The 18,159-nt window shown below is 44.6% G+C and overlaps 1 protein-coding gene across 2 annotated transcripts in view; it reads right to left on the bottom strand.

Moving 5' to 3' along the window:
* Positions 1 to 484: 484 nt before the first annotated feature.
* cfap70 (cilia and flagella associated protein 70) overlaps positions 485 to 18,159 on the bottom strand; it is a 39,690-nt gene continuing 22,015 nt past the window's right edge. Inside the window, exons 2-27 of one of the 2 annotated variants that reach the window (XM_064987071.1) lie at positions 17,953 to 18,025; positions 17,454 to 17,637; positions 17,174 to 17,272; positions 16,965 to 17,050; positions 16,618 to 16,803; positions 16,093 to 16,275; positions 15,315 to 15,409; positions 14,995 to 15,097; positions 14,724 to 14,858; positions 12,954 to 13,115; positions 11,769 to 11,861; positions 11,193 to 11,284; positions 10,889 to 10,949; positions 10,305 to 10,499; positions 6,111 to 6,242; positions 5,353 to 5,478; positions 4,928 to 5,061; positions 4,540 to 4,655; positions 3,961 to 4,146; positions 3,567 to 3,760; positions 3,034 to 3,186; positions 2,485 to 2,646; positions 2,081 to 2,170; positions 1,798 to 1,899; positions 1,376 to 1,423; positions 485 to 1,293 (exon numbers count right to left, since the gene is read on the bottom strand). In XM_064987071.1, coding sequence (XP_064843143.1) covers positions 1,213 to 1,293; positions 1,376 to 1,423; positions 1,798 to 1,899; positions 2,081 to 2,170; positions 2,485 to 2,646; positions 3,034 to 3,186; positions 3,567 to 3,760; positions 3,961 to 4,146; positions 4,540 to 4,655; positions 4,928 to 5,061; positions 5,353 to 5,478; positions 6,111 to 6,242; positions 10,305 to 10,499; positions 10,889 to 10,949; positions 11,193 to 11,284; positions 11,769 to 11,861; positions 12,954 to 13,115; positions 14,724 to 14,858; positions 14,995 to 15,097; positions 15,315 to 15,409; positions 16,093 to 16,275; positions 16,618 to 16,803; positions 16,965 to 17,050; positions 17,174 to 17,272; positions 17,454 to 17,637; positions 17,953 to 18,025 — 3,271 coding nt within the window. In that variant the 3' untranslated portion in view covers positions 485 to 1,212. The remainder of the gene's footprint in view (positions 1,294 to 1,375; positions 1,424 to 1,797; positions 1,900 to 2,080; positions 2,171 to 2,484; positions 2,647 to 3,033; positions 3,187 to 3,566; positions 3,761 to 3,960; positions 4,147 to 4,539; positions 4,656 to 4,927; positions 5,062 to 5,352; positions 5,479 to 6,110; positions 6,243 to 10,304; positions 10,500 to 10,888; positions 10,950 to 11,192; positions 11,285 to 11,768; positions 11,862 to 12,953; positions 13,116 to 14,723; positions 14,859 to 14,994; positions 15,098 to 15,314; positions 15,410 to 16,092; positions 16,276 to 16,617; positions 16,804 to 16,964; positions 17,051 to 17,173; positions 17,273 to 17,453; positions 17,638 to 17,952; positions 18,026 to 18,159) is intronic. The other variant, XM_064987072.1, reaches the window with a different exon arrangement.

Below are 18,159 nucleotides of genomic sequence, written 5' to 3'. Positions count from 1 at the left end.
ACATCACCGGGTCCAAGCTTCCTGGACATCTATACCAGGCGGTGTCAGAGGAAGGCCCTAAAAATGGTCAAAGACTCCAGCCACCCTAGTCAGACTGTTCTCTCTGCTACCGCACAGCAAGCGGTACTGGAGCGCCAAGTCTAGGTCCAAGAGGCTCCTAAATAGCTTCTACCCCCAAGCCATAAGACTCCTGAACAGCTAATCAAATGGCTACCCAGACTGGTTCCTAGGCCGTCATTGAAAATAAGAATTTGTTCTTAACTGCCTTGCCTAGTTAAATAAAAGGTCAAATAAAAAGTGTACTGTAGTTTATGGTTGGCTTGGCAGTTTGCTATGCCTGGTAGTCTTTACACTTATGCAGTGAATGCTTTGGATATTGTATTTTCCACTTAAAGTATATGCTCGACTCCCGTGGTCATTCGGACAATAAGCGCAAAGTTCAGTCCATTCGGAAAAGTATTAAGACCCCTTCACTTTGCCCACATGTAAATAAGTATTTATTTATTTCTTCTTTGCACACATAAAAAACTGTTTTCACATTGTCATTATGGGGTATAGTGTGTATATTAATGAGAGGAGTACATCATTTAATTTTAGAATACGGCTGTAACGTAACAACATGTGGAAAAGGTGAAAGGGTCTGAACACTTTCCGGATGCACTTGTATGCAGAAGGAAGTCGCTTATAAACTGTACATTACTCAACTGTACATTGTGCGCGAATGGGGTCTGATTCTTGATGTGCCCCTGGTTGTCTTAAGAATTGTGCCATCTGGTTTGCTTCATATAAGGAATTAGATTTATAGCATTTACTTAAACTTTTGATACTTAAGTACATTTAAAACCAGATACTTGTAGACTTTTACTAAAGCAATATTTTACTGGGTGACTTTCACTTTAGTCATTATCATCAACGTTTCTTTACTTTAATTCAAGTATGACAAATTACAACTTTTTCTACCTCTGGACAGATACTCTCTCTGGATCTGCACATCTTTGTTGTGTCACAATATTATATCCTACATTATGCAAAAGTAACAATTTTTCATCAGATATAGCTGAAGATGCAGACAAATGTACAAGTCATTGATGTGTAATTCCTTCCACAATTCACAGTCACTTTGCGATGCCAACCATTAGGTATTTACCAACCAGAATTACAATTCATCTTTGTTTTTTAACCTAAATCATTGATGGTGCCGGCAGTTGTTCTTCAGAAACATGGATTTCCAAAGCCAACATGATCTTGGAGTGCCTTGATCTCACGAAGAACTGCCTCTTTCTGTAGGTTCAACTGTGAAATAAAAGTAAATGACTTAATTAAATGCATACACATATCAATAACATTGTTTTGAAACAATTCAGAGATGAACAACCTTCAGGGCGTATTTGTAGGACTGCTCTGCCTCAAGTCTTCTGCCCGTCTGAAACACACAACCACACACACACACACACACTTGAGGGTTAATACATGGATTTCACCTGAACTCTTTGTTTGTGTCAAAAACCCCAGTACACGGCCCTAAAGGAGACAATTCTCTTCTGGCCTCCTTCTGCACACTATATACTGTACTGTGTATATACTATAGCACTCAGTCCCACATAACAAGATGTAACAACACAGATCCTTTCATTCGATATGTAATTCTATGGTGGTGCCATCATAAGGTTTGGATCATAGAAACACAATCCTTAGAAAGGGTTTGAAACCTCGAACTCTGGCAATCTGGCTGGCGATCATTAACTTGAATGGGGAGGACCGTTTTATGGATTCTATTTCTATGGACTGGACGCTCACCTGCAAACAAACTAGAGACAGGTAACCCCACACCTCCGCGTTCCCGTTGTTCAGGATGTTGGCCTGTGTCAGTGCATCCTCTGCTTCAGTCAGCTCCCCTAGCTGTGGGCGGGCACACACACACACTAAGAATGTATTCCTAATTCCTAACTAGCCTGGTTAAATAAAAGGTTAAATAAATAATTAAAATGCATACACACACAAATGTATCCTTCATACATAATCAAAAAGAGCGGTATCATGTCTAGAGGAGCTTGGGAAGAGTACATATGGTATTTTTTACCCGGTAACAGGCGATCCCTAGTCCCAGCCAGGTGAGGCAGGAGGGGGAGCTCTTGCAGGCGCGCAGGTAAGTCGTTTTCGCCCTCTGAAACTTAAGTGTCAATATATAAAGTGTTAATTTCAATCATGTTGGCACACATCGGTAGGTAGGAGCTGGAGACACACCTAATTGGTGGACGAGGTGCAGAGTCAAACTAACAGATCAAAATCTATGAATCTCACACACTCCTCGGGACTCTAAATTACAGGGAGTTAATTACAGTGGGTAACTTTAATATTTTTAGAATAATGTATTGTTCAGTTTCCACCAAAACAACTACCAACTCCTGAATATTCCCCAGTAGTAAATACATTGTTCTCAGGTCCCAGGTGGTGTGTGTGACCCCCACCCCCTGTCCATCTCACCTCCCCTTCCTGCAGGTAGATGGATCCCAGGCGCAGGTAGATGGGGTGTGTGTCTGTGGCATCCGTCACAAAGTCCAGGGTCCTCTCGTAACACTCCTGGGCCTTGCCAAACTCCCCAGTCAGATGGTGTATGTGCCCAAACAACGCCCATACATCTGGGTCCTATACGTGGCCAGAATACACACATCTGGGTCCTATACCTGTCCAGAACACACACATCTGGGTCCCTATATGTGTCCAGAACACACACATCTGGGTCCCTATATGTGTCCAGAATATACAATATAGCCTTCAGGTCCTGTATAGATCACTTAGTTAGAGCATGGTTTTAATAACACCAAGGTTGTGGGTTCAATTCCTGCAGGGATCACACTAATGTGTTAGACATTCGTTTCCTGTATGGAATAATATATATACCATTTATAAACCATTTCAAAGCATCAGATTATCATCAGATTGCTACAAAACCAATTTCCTTTGCAACAATAAAGTTGAAAGTTGAACTTGAAGGGCCAGTTTCTCAGGGCTGGAAATGTCTGTTGGCTCTACCTGAAAGCTGTCATTGAGCGCCTCCTTCAGGCTGGACTCGGCGCTGCCGTACTCTGCCCTGAGCAGCTGCAGGCGGGCCAGGGCCAGGTGGTAGGAGCTGCTCAGACCCCCCCCTGGACACAAGAGCTCCTGGGCCAGCGCTCTCTGGGCCATCTGTGGACAAAGGGTCAGAATTGGACAAGATGAGAAACATATGCACAAAAAACCACATGGGTCACCGTGCAGAGTCTCTTTTTTATCATCTACCATCTGTAGCAAACACAGGACACAGAGGGAAGGCTGACAGACATGTGTCTGGAGTGATGCACAGATCTCCTATCAGAATATTGGACAAATTAAAGAGTGATAAGCATGAAGACAGTGTGAGAGAGATACTATTATACAGAGCTATAGTAGCTTACCAGTCTGACATACTGTATGTGTTTTTCACTCATTATCTTCTGCTGGATTGGGCCATAGTTTAGTGTATACACATTCATAGTCTTCTATACAGCATGTGTGTGTGTGTATATATATGTGCTCATGTTGCTGACCTGTAGTGCGTTGTTCTGCAGCAGAAACTGCACTGTCTCCATATAGATGGTGGTGTTTAGTCTGGTGGGGGTTGCTAGGTGTCGCATGGCACTTGGTTCAGCCTCAGCACCTCCCTTGTATCCCTCCCCAGGCTTGTTGCCCTGGCAGCTCTGAGACCCGGTCACCACCCTGGCTTCTGTGTCTCCATCCACGTCTACAGCCAACAAAAGTAGATCACAGAAAAGAGTTTGACCTCTTGCACAACAACACCTCACACTCACAAAGCATGGTCTTGGTTGAACAAGGCTGACAAAACGTCTAGTCTCAGACATGGTGGCACCACTGTACGATGCTTGATTTGTCGCTCGGGCTAACCAGCTAGCGATACTGCATCTGCTACACTTCAGTGCTCACCTGGCTCGATGGTGAAAGACTCACAGTTCGCCACCTCCTGCTCCTCCTCCCCCAGGTCTGGTGACTCCACCCTTGTCTCCACCCTGCAGGGTGGGGTGACCACCAGGGCTGCCCTCTGCTGCTTGGTGGCCTCCAGGAAGGCCATCTCTGTCTGGATGGAGTTCTCCTGGCCCTCATAGAACAGGCCTGACCAGTGACCACAGATAATATGGTCACCACCATTGGATGGCATATTTTTGGAACTGATTCCCAATTGATTCCAAATTGAAGAATTAGAATGACACCAATACTTCTAAAGTCAAACAGCTCTATTGCAACACATTATTCTAGCATCGTAACACCGTATAAACTATTACTAAAGTATTATGGCATGTCCTTGTTTCTTTGTATTGAATTCTTGGGATTAGATGATGTTCACTGACAAATTAAAGTAAGAGGTGTCTGTTTGTGATTAATAGAGGTGTTTCCATCCTGGTCCTAGATCACTTTGTGCTGTAGGGCCAACCTTAGGGTTGTTATTACAAACATACAGTCTCTAGGACCAGGCGAGCATCTCCCTCCCGGGCTCTCATCTCTTACCAAACAGAGTCCAGGCCACCACATTGGTCGGGTCCACACACGTGGCTCCTTCAAAGAATGTCTCTGCCTCCTCAAGGCGTCCACCCATCTCTGCCAGGATACCACACATAAGCAAACTGCAGACAGACAGAGAATATCATTCAGTTAGACTCTGTAATTCATTTATTTACTCATAAAAGAAAAATACATCAAATAATGAAATAAAATTGTGCAGAGGTGAAAACCCCCAGGAAAGGCATGTAGGAGGGCCCTCATCCCATGAGAGGTATACATGCAAATGACAAGTTCCTGGTTTCACTGGATCTAAATTAAGTATGGACCTCTATTCCCCTGGTCTGTTTAAACCAGACTGAACGCTGAACCAGGTTACTATCCCCTCCCTTATTACCTGGGAAGGTGTGTTTGCTCCATGGACACAGCGTAGTGGAAGCACTCCTCAGCCTTCTGGTAGTCAGCCGTCAGCATGTACAACACCCCGTAGTCAAACCAGTGGGCTGGGTCGCTACGGTCACGAGTCAGCTGCTACAGGGGGAGAACCATCACAAACAAACCAAGCTCACTAACAGGGTTAGAACATCTCTTTCTGAACTAAAACCATACTTAGAAATGCCCGTTGTTATGATGTTTAACCCTCCCGTCACAACTAAAGGTCCAATGGTTGAAAACATTCAATAGTTTTGTCACAGGCACTCTAGTGACTACAGCACAAGGTGTGTGGTGCAGACGGACAGTGTGGAACTACTCCGAATGTGATTAAAATGAGTGCTTCAGCACTTCGCCTTCCCAAAATGATCCCCTCCAACACTCTGTTACCTCCTGGTAGTACTGGGCAGCTAGCTGGTAGTCCCCATTGAGCTGGGCCTCCTTGGCAAAGTGGATGAGCTGGGCACAGTCCACCAGGGGGCGAGGCTGAGTCTCCTGGGCATCCACTGACAACGTCTGGGAAGAGAAGAAGGACAAGGCAGTTAGGTATTTTTTTTTGTACATTTTGTGGACACAAACGATTGCACATAATTCATATATTTCACCAAATATAGCATGTTACAAACAGAGCCCCATAAGGGATAGTTATGAACACCCAACCCTAGGCAACACAGTGACCAGGGGCTGGTTTCAATTATGGACTTTTTTGGTATAGAGGAACTACGTCACTGTCTATGTCAAAGAAACAACACAAGTGGGGACTCTCCGAACAAATCACAAGGCAGCCATGCCAGAACGTCGCGATTCAAAACCAAAGTTTACAGGCAAAACCTTTGCAGTGGTTTTAGTTAAGATAGATAATGCAAACTAGCCATTTGTGAAATGCCCACAATAACCTGTGTGATCTCTATCCTGCTAGCTACTATTTAGTATTTTATTAAAGCAGATAAAGTAGTGACGCAGGCAGTGACGTAGTTCCTCTATACCAAGAGGCCATCATTGAAACCAGATCCTAGTCAATGTTTTTGCCTGTGGTCGGGTTTACGAGACTACATAAGGGAAGAACAGAATAGGTTGAAATCCATGGAAAGAAAGAACTGGTCATGTAAATGTATGTATGGTGGGACTGGGAAGGGTGTGTGTCTTGCCTTGTTGAGGGCGACGTGCATCTCGTCCACCAGGAACACATAGAGCTGGCTGAGGAAGGCCTGCAGCTGCTCAGGATCTGAGAAGGCCTCGGTCCGCAGCATCTTCTCCCTCACGATACGCACCACAGAGTACTGGCCATGACATGGTAGCAAAAACATCACCACAGAGTACTGACCCTGACATGGTAGCATAAACATCACCACAGATTTACAGTTGAAGTTGGAAGTTAAGATACACCTTAGCCAAATACATTTAAACTCAGTTTTTCACAATTCCTGACATTTAATCCTAAGAAAAAGGTCAGTTAGGATCACCACTTAATTTTAAGAATGTGAAATGTCAGAATAATAGTAGAGAGAATTATTTATTTCAGCTTTTATTTATTTCATCGCGTTCCCAGTGCGTCAGAAGTTTACATACACTCAATTAGTATTTGGTAGCATTGCCTTTAAATTGGGTCAAATGTTTTGGGTAGCCTTCCACAAGCTTCCCACAATAAGTTGGGTGAATTTTGGCCCATTCCTCCTGACAGAGCTGGTGTAACTGAGTCAGGTATGTAGGCCTCCTTGCTCGCACATGCCTTTTCAGCTCTGCCCACAAATTTTCTATAGGATTGAGGTCAGGGCTTTGTGATGGCCACTCCAATACCTTGACTTTGTTGTCCTTAAGCCATTTTGCCACAACTTTGGAAGTATGCCTGGGGTCATTGTCCATTTGGAAGACCCATTTGCGAGCAAGCTTTAACTTCCTGACTGATGTCTTGAAATGTTGCTTCAATATATCCACATAATTGTCCTACCTCATGATGCCATCTATTTTGTAAAGTGCACCAGTCCCTCCTGCAGCAAAGCACCCCCACAACATGCTGCCAACCCCGTGCTTCATGGTTGGGATGTTCATTAAAAGCTCCATTTGTTGCTTCCCAGCCTACAGACAGAGACTTAAACAAGAAGCTTTCATCAGTGTTCTTCGGCTTGCAAGCCTCTCCCTTTTTCCTCCAAACATAACGATGGTCAAGGCAATCAAACAAGCTAAGCGTCAGTATAGAGACAAAGTAGAGTCGCAATTCACCGGCTCAGACACAAGAGGTATGTTGCAGGGTCTACAGTCAATCACGGATTACAAAAAGAAAACCAGCCCCGTCGCGGACCAGGATGGCTCCCAGACAGACTAAATAACTTCTTTGCCCGCTTTTTTGAGGACAATACTGTCTCACTGACACGCCCGCTACCAAAACTGGTGCGGACTCTCCTTCACCGTCTCCTACGTGAGTACAAATATTGTAAACGTGTTAATGGTCTCTCGCATCAGGCTGCAGGCCCAGACGGCATCTTCCCAGCCCATCTTCTGATGACCATGCGCAGCACCAGCATGCTGGCAGACATATGTGTGGATGACGGATCACCATTCAATCACGGATCCTTATCCCAGTCTGCTGTTCCCACATGCTTCAAGAGGACCACCATTGTTCCTGTTCCCAAGAATGCTAAGGTAACTGAGCTAAACAAACCCGTCCCATCATGGCGGTGGAGCTTCCTAGCACTCACTTCCAACATCATGAAGTGCCCGACTACAGCTCAGCATTTAACACCACAGTACCTAATCCAGGCACTTGTCATCTCAAGCTCGATTAGCAACCGCTGTTGGCTGGGCTCCCACCCTGTGCAACTTATACCCCTACAACTCATCCAGAACTGGGCCGCCCCCAGGTGGTGGTGGTCAACCTTCCCAAGTTCATCTCCACCCCGCTGATCCTCAACACTGGGGCCCCACAAGACCATGGTGCGTTCTGAGCCCTCTCCTGTACTCCCTGTTCACCCAGGCTCGATCAGGCCCTACACCCAAACCAACTCAATCATCAAGCTTGTGGACGACACTACAGTGGTAGGCTTGATTACCAACAACGAACGAGACGGCCTACAGGGAGGAGGTGAGGGCCCTCGGAGTGTGGTGTCAGGAAAATAACCTCACACTCAACGTCAACAAAACAAAGGAGATAATTGTGGACTTCAGGAAACAGCAGAGGGAGCCCCCCTATCCACATCGACGGGACAGTAAGTTTTAAGTTCCTCGGCGTACACATCACGGACAAACTGAATTGGTCCACCCACACACATGGCAGCAGCGCCTCTTCAACCTCAGGAGGCTGAAGAAATTTGGCTTGTCACCAAAAGCACTCACAAACTTCTACAGATGCACAATCGAGAGCATCCTGTCGGGCTGTATCACCGCCTGGTACGGCAACTGCTCCACCCACAACCGTAAGGCTCTCCAGAGGGTAGTGAGGTCTGCACAACGCATCACCGGGGGCAAACTACCTGCCCTCCAGGACACCTACACCACCCAATGTCACAGGAAGGCCATACAGATCATCAAGGACAACAACCACCCGAGCCACTGCCTGTTCACTCCGCTATCATCCAGAAGGCGAGGTCAGTACAGGTGCATCAAAGCAGTGACCGAGAGACTGAAAAACAGCTTCTATCTCAAGGCCATCAGACTGTTAAACAGCCACCACTAACATCGAGTGGCTGCTGCCAACATACTGACTCAACTCCAGCCACTTTAATAATGTAAATTGACGGAAATTGATGTAAAAAATGTATCACTAGCCACTTTAAACAATGCCACTTAATATGTTTACATACCCTACATTACTCACCTCATATGTATATGTATATGTATATACTGTACTCTATATCATCTACTGCATCTTGCCATCTTTATGTAATACATGTATCACTAGCCACTTTAGACTATGCCACTTATATGTTTACATACCCTACATTAGTCATCTCATATGTATATACTGTACTCCATCTACTGCATCTTGCCTATGCCATTCTGTACCATCACTCATTCATATATCTTTATGTACATATTCTTTATCCCTTTACACTTGTGTGTGTGTGTGTGTATAAGGTAGTAGTTGTGGAATTGTTCGGTTAGATTACTCGTTGGTTATTACTGCATTGTCGGAACTAGAAGCACAAGCATTTTGTTACACTCACATTAACATCTGTATGTAACCATGTGTATGTGACAAATAAAATTTGATTTGATTGATTTGATTACTTTTGTACCTGTTTCCGCCAGCATCTTCACAAGGTCCTTTGCTGTTGTTCTGGGATTGATTTGCACTTTTAATAATGTAAATTGACGAAATTGATCTCTAGGAGACAGAACACTCACTTCCTGAGCGGTATGATGGCTGCGTGGTCCCATGGTATTTATACTTACGTACTATTGTTTGTACAGATGAACTCTGGTACCTTCAGGCATTTGGAAATTGCTCCCAAGGATGACCAGACTTTGGAGGTATTCTTTTTCTGAAGTCTTGGCTGATTTCTTTTGATTTTCCCATGATGTCAGACAAAGAGGCACCGAGTTTGAAGGTAGGCCTTGAAATACATCCACAGGTATACCTACAGTTGACTCAAATGACGTCAATTAGCCTACCAGAAGCTTGTAAAGCCATGACATAATTTTCTGTAATTTTCCGAGCTATTTAAAGGCACAGTCAACTTAGTGTATGTAAACTTCTGACCCACTGGAATTGTGATACAGTGAATTATAAGTGAAATAATCTGTCTGTAAACAATTGTTGGAAAAATTACTTGTGTCATGCACAAAGTAGATGTCCTAACCGACTTGCCAAAACTATAGTTTGTTAACAAGACATTTGTGGAGTGGTTGAAAAACTATTTTTAATGACTCCAACCTAAGTGTATGTAAACTTCAGACTTCAACTGTATATTGTTATTCTTATTATACATCCCACTTCTGATATTCTATGAAAAACAATTGTTTATGAATAACATACCAGGGGAAACATATGTATCAGACAGCATTGAATTTGGGATCCAATTTATCTTTCACTAAATCTATAATACATGAGAAGAACAACAAGCAGACTGGCTTGTTAACCAGAATTTAGGAGATAAGCACCAGCTGGCCACTGTTTAGCCCCAACCCCGCTGTCCAAAAGCAGTTATTGAGCACTGATGCAACTGTCATTCTCAACATTATCCTTTACCCACTCCCCTAACCCGGCTCATACTCATTAGTGTACACCATAGCAAAAGGTATTGCAACGAAAAACAAAAACAACTGTTTCTTAAGTTCAGGTCGTCTCTCCCTGTTTCAGTCATTTTTTTTTGGTGCCTAATGAATGCAACCCAGCTCTTTCTCACCTTAATCTGCTCCTTGAAAGCAAAGTACTTCCCAGAATAGTTGAGTTCTCCCAGGAGCTTGGTTTTGCGCTGCTCCTGGCTGGTTGGGTCCAGAGGCTTCTCTCCGGGCAGGAAGGCAGGCCCGAACAGCTGCTGGTACTGCTCCAACACCTGGCCTGCCACACTAGCTATCTGGGCCTGGTACTCCTGCACAGCCTGGTACAGCAGGATAGAAGGAAGGAAGTAGGGAAGCAAGGAAGGAAGCAAAGCCACAAGGAAGGAAGGGATATGTAAGGCTAAAAATAGACTTGTTTTCTAACAGTTATGACATTTGGTAACGATTTACATTTCCCAGAGCCCGTTATAAGGTTAAGTGTGAAGTTGGTTTGGAATGTGCTGGACTGCAGGAGACAGCAGCTATCATCACTGGAAACCACTGGCATTTTATGCCTCTACACAAGTCTAGATTATGGCCACAAGATGGCAATCACTCAGAGTGAATGTAGTGATTGAGGGAAGTGCAATCATCAGACCACGTTTTTGGATTGCGTTTGTGGAATGTGTGTGTGTGTGTTTTGTGTGTGTGTGTGTGTGTGGTGGTTTACTCTCTCTGCTCCAGCAGGTCTGCGAGGCAAAGGGGCTCTAGGAGGTATCAGCTCCATCACCCTTTCATCAGAAATGCAGAGAAACCGCAGTAAACCATAAAACAATGTTACAACAACACTACTAGGATATTGCTACAATGTTACTACAACTGCTACTACAACATCTATTCAAACAATCCATCACTTTTTCATCCCATTCCAATCTATATTACTGCAGTACTTCCACTCAATTACTTCAGACTTACATGTTCATCTTTAAGGCCATTCCATATGTTTCATTCAATTTGAACAAACGTCACATTACCTTTTGGCTAACTCTTCTGGTGATCTCTTTGGCACCAGCGACTTCTCAAGAGCGATTTCAATGATGATGTAGGTTCTGGAATCTGCATACATCTAAGTTCAAGGTTCAAGTTCATTTGCCACATGCAATAGATACACTGGAAATGGTACACAGAGATGATAGGTGCTGCTTATTGAGGGCGGCAGGTATCCTAACAGTAACGACAAGGTCGCTGGTTCGACTATGTGAAAAATCTGTTGATGTGCCCTTGAGCAAGGCACTTACTCTAATTGCTCCTGTAAGTCTCTCTGGATAAGAGAGAGTCTGCTAAATGACTACATTGTAAATGTATACATGACCCCTAGATTTGATTTTTTTTTTTTTTACCTTTATTTTACTAGGCAAGTCAGTTAAGAACAAATTCTTATTTTCAATGACGGCCTAGGAACAGTGGGGTAACTGCCTGTTCAGGGGCAGAATGACAGATTTTGTACCTTGTCAGCTCGGGGATTTGAACTTGCAACCTTTCGGTTACTAGTCCAATGCTCTAACCACTAGGCTACACTGCCGCCAATGGTTCACAGAACCCCAACTCACCTGACCCTCTGTGTTCACTTGTTGCTGCTGTTCAGTTTCAACCAGCGTCACACTATCAGTGCCAATGGGTGCTGACTTCCCCTGTGTCCCGGGCTGAAATAAAACAAATCACTAAGTCCTTCTCTCTCATCAATCAAGGCAAACAAGCAAAGCATATTTCTCTTCTAGTTCACTCTTTACAAGTTAGAATATTGCCATGAGACATTGCAAAAAGACGAAGTTGGAAATACACAATAGCAAACAACCTGCATGGTTTACCCATGCTACAGTTCAGAACAGTTATTAAACAGTTCTTTTCTGGTTGGATGTGGGCATGTGTAGGCAACACTTCTAGACAACACTTGTGTATGAACCATGAATGAGAGGTTGTTGTTTGTGTGGATCGATTCATGTACTTGTATGTACCTGTGCATGCTTGCATGCTTGTGTGTGTGTATGTCTGTCTACTTTGTGCACTTTGTGTGTGTGCATCCGTGGGCATGCATGTGTGTGTGTGTGAGCGTGTGTGTGCACACTTGTGAAGGCACGTGTGTGTGGGTGCATGCCTGTGTGTAAGAGCCTGTTATTTGTCTGGCCATAACAGATGCTTAGTTGGTGGGGTGGCTGTGTATGTGTGTGTGTATGTTTACGTGTATATATGTGTGCGTACGCACATGAGTGTGTGTGTGTGTTCGTTGCTCCTTCTGCTGCTGGGCCACGGGGGGGGCTGTAGCGAGGGGCCAGATGAGCTAACAGCTAACGAGATGATTCACCGCTCTCTGACGACGCTGGCAAGCTGCTGCCATTAAGGCTAATTGCTTTGGGAAGCGCTCCTGTTGCTGCCGACCCACAACTCAATCATAGAGGAAATCAGGGTCTGATCTAAGATGCTCTGTGGGAGACTGCAGCTGGCCTATCAACAGGATGCTGAATGCTATTGAGACCTTTTACAAAGAAGTCATATCCTTGCTCTATCGCAATTTGTTTTTCTTCGATTCCTTGCATCCTATCTCGTTGCCTCCTACTCAACCATATTGGAGGAGAAGGTCAAGGGTCCCTCCCATCTCACCTTGTTCTCCAATGTGTTCTGAGAAAGAGGTGAGGAGAGAGGGTGCGAGGCATCAAGGAAAGATGAATTGAGAAAGAGCCACTGTCTGAGACACAGAGCCCCATCGTGGTCAAAAAGGCAGTAAGTCAGTCGCTTACCCTTTTGGGCGATTCCTTGGTGTCCTTCCCGCCCTTGTGACCGCCGTCAAACATCTTACTAGGGACCGCCTTGCAGGAGCCTACGGAGGAGGGGGCCCTACCTCGGCCCTGGGTGGCCGGAGCCCTGATACTCTCTCTCAGAACACTGATGTTTCTCTTCGCCTGTCAAACACAATACAAGGGATGTGTTCATTAGGGCATACCGTAACAAAACATTTTGCAACGGTAAACAAAATTGATGGTACTTATTGGACCAAGTCCATAGTCGTCCCTCCTGTTTCAGTCCGTTTGTCACCTTATGAACATGCCCCGGGTCACACATAATAACACCAGATAATCACTCAGCAGGGGGTGGTTTGGTTCTATGTTGCCAGGGTAATGCAAAAACTCAAGTTCAGCACCGCAGGGGTAGCGTAAGAGCATTAGAGCACATCACAGGAGGTTGGTGGCACCTTAACTGGGTCGGAGGGGCTTGTGGTAATGGCTGGAGCAGAATCAGTGGAATGGTATCAAATACATCAAACACATGGTTTGATGCCATTCCATTTACTCTGTTCCAGCCATTATTATGAGCCATCCTCCCTTCAGCAGCCCCCATTAACAATCCAAAGTATGGCACAACAAGCCAATTGGCAATGAGCAAAAACCATCCCCGCAGGGATACAGCGCTGCACAGCTGTGAAATACTAAAAGATGTGTCAAATGTGTGTTGTGGTTAACGGATGTATCTCATATTTCCACATGTGTTCATGTACAAGCTAAGAGCCCTTAGAAACCTAATGGTTACGAGATGTACTGCGCAAACACAAACAATTTGTTTTAAGATTGTAATAACATGGACCATCAAGTGTTTTGATTTTCTATTTTAGGACACTTTTTTGTCCTTAAAATGTTTTCTAACTACATAGGAAATGTACAAAAACAAACCAAAACAACCAACTAAATGTCCTCAGCAAAATTATACTTTAAACAAAACTCCAATAGACAGAGAGAGAAAGCAACAAGGACACGAAAACTGGCACGGAATAGAATGGATGATAATCTGGACAACTGCTGTGTCTCAGAATGAATTAGTCAACATGGCTGCCTCTGTTCTGGTAGTCTGTTCTGCAAGTCTGTTTCATTTCTCCAATCATATCACAGTCTCTCTCAAACACACAGACACACACTGAAAGCGGTTCTGTAATAATCACGAGTGTCAAATTGGTATTGACCGTTCCTCCACACCTGCCACTGCAAGACTATCTCACCTTAGTCTTGCGATACCAAACCTGTCAAACCATATTCCTATTCCCCCCCCTTTTTTCTCCCCAATTTTGTGATTACGATCTTGTCTTATCGCTGCAACTCCCCAACAGGCTCGGGAGAGGCGAAGGTCGAGTCATGCGTCCTCCAAGACCTACCAAACTGCGCTTAATACCTGCTCGCTTAACCCAGAAGCCAGCTGCACCAATGTGTCAGTGGAAACACCATTTAACTGACAACCGAAATCAGCCTGCAGAAGCCCGGCTCGCCACAAGGTGTCGCAATAGAGCACGATGAGCCAAGTAAAGCCCCCCGGCCAAACCCTCCCCTAACCCGGACGACACTGGGCCAACTTTGCGCCGCCCTATTGGACTCCCGGTCACGGCCGGTAATGAGATCGAACCCCAAGCTGTAGTGATGCCGCAACACTGAGATGCAGTGCCTTAGACCGCTGCCACTTGGGAGGCCCCAACAACACCATATTCTAAAGAAACCTTGAATGGCTGTAGTCAAAGCTACTTTCACCTTGACCAGTAGGTCAGAGTCGTAGAAGGGGTAGAGCCGGTACGCTCCACGGACACGCCTCGCCCCGGGGTACAACAGGGGCGCCATGTCCACGTATGCCACTCCATGGAAGGAGATTTGGGTCTCATCCTCACCCTGTTGAACAGACACACACACACACACACACACACACACAAAACAGGCAATTCAAAGAAACATTAGTAAGAATATTAACAATAATGGCCAAGAGTGATTTTATCAGATCCTGTGTAGGAGAAATTCAGTGTATTACTCCCTTGTCTTTGCCAGCCTTCCCTCCCTTAGTGGCTCCAACCTGTGGTGACCTCATGACCTCTACTGGCCACAGTCTGCTTTCTGCTATCCTACGGGTCAGACTGAGAGAGGAGGATAGAACATAGATAGAGAATTCAACTAAATTCAATAAAACTACCAAAGGGCAATTTGGTAGCAGCGCATTTTTTCAATTCAATATTGAAAAACTTTGAGGATACTGTAGCTCTCTATTTATATTTGTTACAGATAAAATCCAAGATTTAAAGCAGGGCTCAATAGAAGCAGATTGTTGGCAGTGAGGTGGTGTATCTGTCTCACCAGGCTGCACCATCTGCATCCAGAAAGCAACGACGCTCTGTGTCCCAGCTCACTCTCTTCTTATTGGTCTCCGCTTCTTTCCGGAAATCCCTGTCCTGGAAAACACAGGAAGCGATGAGGGGAAGAGATCCATTGTCACGCCCTGACCTTAATTATCTTCGTTTTCTTTAGTATTTTGGTTAGGTCAGGGTGTGACGAGGGTGGTTTGTTAGTTTCTGTATTGCCTAGGGTTTTTTATATTGCCTAGGGTTTTTTATATTGTCTAGGGGTTTTTCTATGTCTAAGGCTTTTGTATCTCTTGGGGTTTTAGTAAGTCTAGGTGTTTATATGTCTATGGATGCCTAAATTGGTTCTCAATCAGTGGCAGCTGTCTATCGTTGTCTCTGATTGGGGACCATATTTAGGTAGCCATATTCCTTGGGTATTTTGTGGGTTCTTGGTCTATGTTTAGTTGCCTGTCTGCACTACGCATATTAGCACCATGGTTCGGTTTTAAGTTGTTTTGATAGTTTGTTCAGTGGTTTTTCTTTAATTAAAGAAGATGTACGCCTACCACGCTGCGCCTTGGTCACCTCTATGATGACTGTGACATCCATACATTACACAGAATGTATTGGTCAAACCACTGAGAGTGCAAACAATGACTCAATGACAATAATTGAAGAAATGACATAACAATAAAAACATTAGATTCATTTGGTATTAAGGTGAGATTGTGCTGCAGTACTAGAGATGGTTATACCAACCATAATACCAGAGTACAAGTAGGCTAGAGTACCTCTATGCTGGTGAGATCCCCATCCTCCATCTCAATGGGCTCTCCCTCCATGGAGACACCAGGTATGAACTGAGCTCCAGGAGCCAACAGGGGACCCAGGGGCCACTTCCTGGGTCTTCCCATGGGTTCACTCTCCCCGCCCACCTTCAGCAGCCCATTGGAGAACATCAGCACCTGCTCTTTCTGGGGGAAACAAGAAATGTGTCAGGTACAAGTTAAATGTCATATGACATTAGGGATTGTGGGTTCATCTGTGTATGTGTATTGTATCCTTGAATTACTGGCAATAGTTCACAGTTGACAACATTTCCACAGTAAAAATGCTTTAGTGCATTAGTATGGGAATTGGTCTGTACTATTCCAGTGTGACTGTGAACTAACCTATAGAGATGTCATTCTATTCAATAGCAAATATTTCACAAATGGCATGAAAAGAAGAGGAATTTCACTTTACTTCCTGTATTGACTGAATTTAAATAGAATTGGCTCCAACCCTGATGGCAACATAGGTCTCTTATCGCTCACCTCTGCAGTGAGGGGAACCTGCAGGGCAGCCACATAGCTGGAGAGAGGACCAGACCCAGAGACAGGGTTCCACACCTCCGGAACAGAGTAAGCTGTCTCCACAGTAACCTTCAGCAGGTTGGAGTCAGACAGCTGGACGCCGGATAGCAGAGGCTCGGGAACACAGACGGTCACGTCTAGAGATGGCTGGGTGCCAGGCAGAGGAGGGAGATGTCAATTACAAACAAACAGCATACATACTTACATACATACATATTCACGTATGATATACATATACATACACAGTCACGTATGAACACAGTCACACACACACAAAGTCTCTCGTGCTGGTTAGTTTTTACTCCTACTTTACAGCTGCCCTCCTGTGAGGCTGCTTCCGCAGGTGAGCCAGGAGTTGGATGAAGTAGCACAGTGGAGAAGAAGCTGACCTGACCTATTGAGGGTGTGAGAGAGGATACATTTACATTTCAAACATGAGTGAGTTTTTTAGGGGGGGGCCCTGGAAGGTATTAAGTTAGATGGATACTTGATTGGATCTAATGTGTTGGTCTCTCACCATGCAAGAGAGGTAGCAAGTCCACTATAGCTTGCCCTATAACTGCAGTCTTCTCCTCCTTCTGCTTCTTCTCCTTGGGAAGGACCTCAATCACTGTCACTAAATGACAAAGACAACGACGGATTAATGTGATAAGCAACCGTGGATTGGTGAACAACTGGCTGAACGAGGGAGACAGGGTACAATGAGAATATGGATCAATCGTCAAGATAAATAGTGGCTTTAACATCTGAAACAAGCAGCACACATCATAATAATGGATTAGTTAGTAGTAGCTCACATATGACAGGTTTGTGTGCCATGTCATCTAATGTGTGGGCAGCATCTGAGCACTCAAAGCTGCATGTGAAGTTGTAATCCACGCCCTGATCCACAGCAGCATCCAGCTTCTGAGAATCTCCCAGGACGATGCCATTGAACTCAGCTCTCACATAGTTCAGGATGGACTCAGCCTTGTTGCCCCTCTGGAAGTGAAAAACCGCAACACCATTTTATTAGGGTCTATTATAATATTAACGTTAGTTAGCTAGCAGATTTTGATCAATAGAGCTGTCACAGCTGGGGGTGCACATTTGACTCAACTGATAGTCATCAAACTCTTTATCAACTGAATCAGTTGTACTTCCTGAGCTAAGACAACAAAGTGCACAACTGTGGGTCCCCAGAACCCAAGAATGTAAAACACCAAGTTAGCCATATATGCAAGTTGCTACAACTGACCGATCTTATTCTTCCAGTGCTCTTAACGTAATGGAAACAGGAAAGGGATACAAGCTTACCAGGTTATTTCCACGAAGTACTGTTATTTTCACGAGTGTTGCTTTGTCTCCCACACCACGAAATTGTTCCATTCTGTTTTTGTAAATCAGAGTGAGGATAGTCAAATGTTTGTTGATTGTTCTAGATAAACAAAAACTCCCCCTGCACTGCAGCAGGTGAATACATCAGCGTCTCCGTTTCCATAGTAGCGAGTCGGAATATCGCGA

This window comes from Oncorhynchus masou, chromosome 14 (assembly GCF_036934945.1).
Source record: "Oncorhynchus masou masou isolate Uvic2021 chromosome 14, UVic_Omas_1.1, whole genome shotgun sequence".
In the NCBI taxonomy this organism is placed as follows: domain Eukaryota; kingdom Metazoa; phylum Chordata; class Actinopteri; order Salmoniformes; family Salmonidae; genus Oncorhynchus; species Oncorhynchus masou.
Note: the sequence above shows the minus strand (reverse complement) of the source record. Positions and strands in the feature narration are given on the sequence as shown.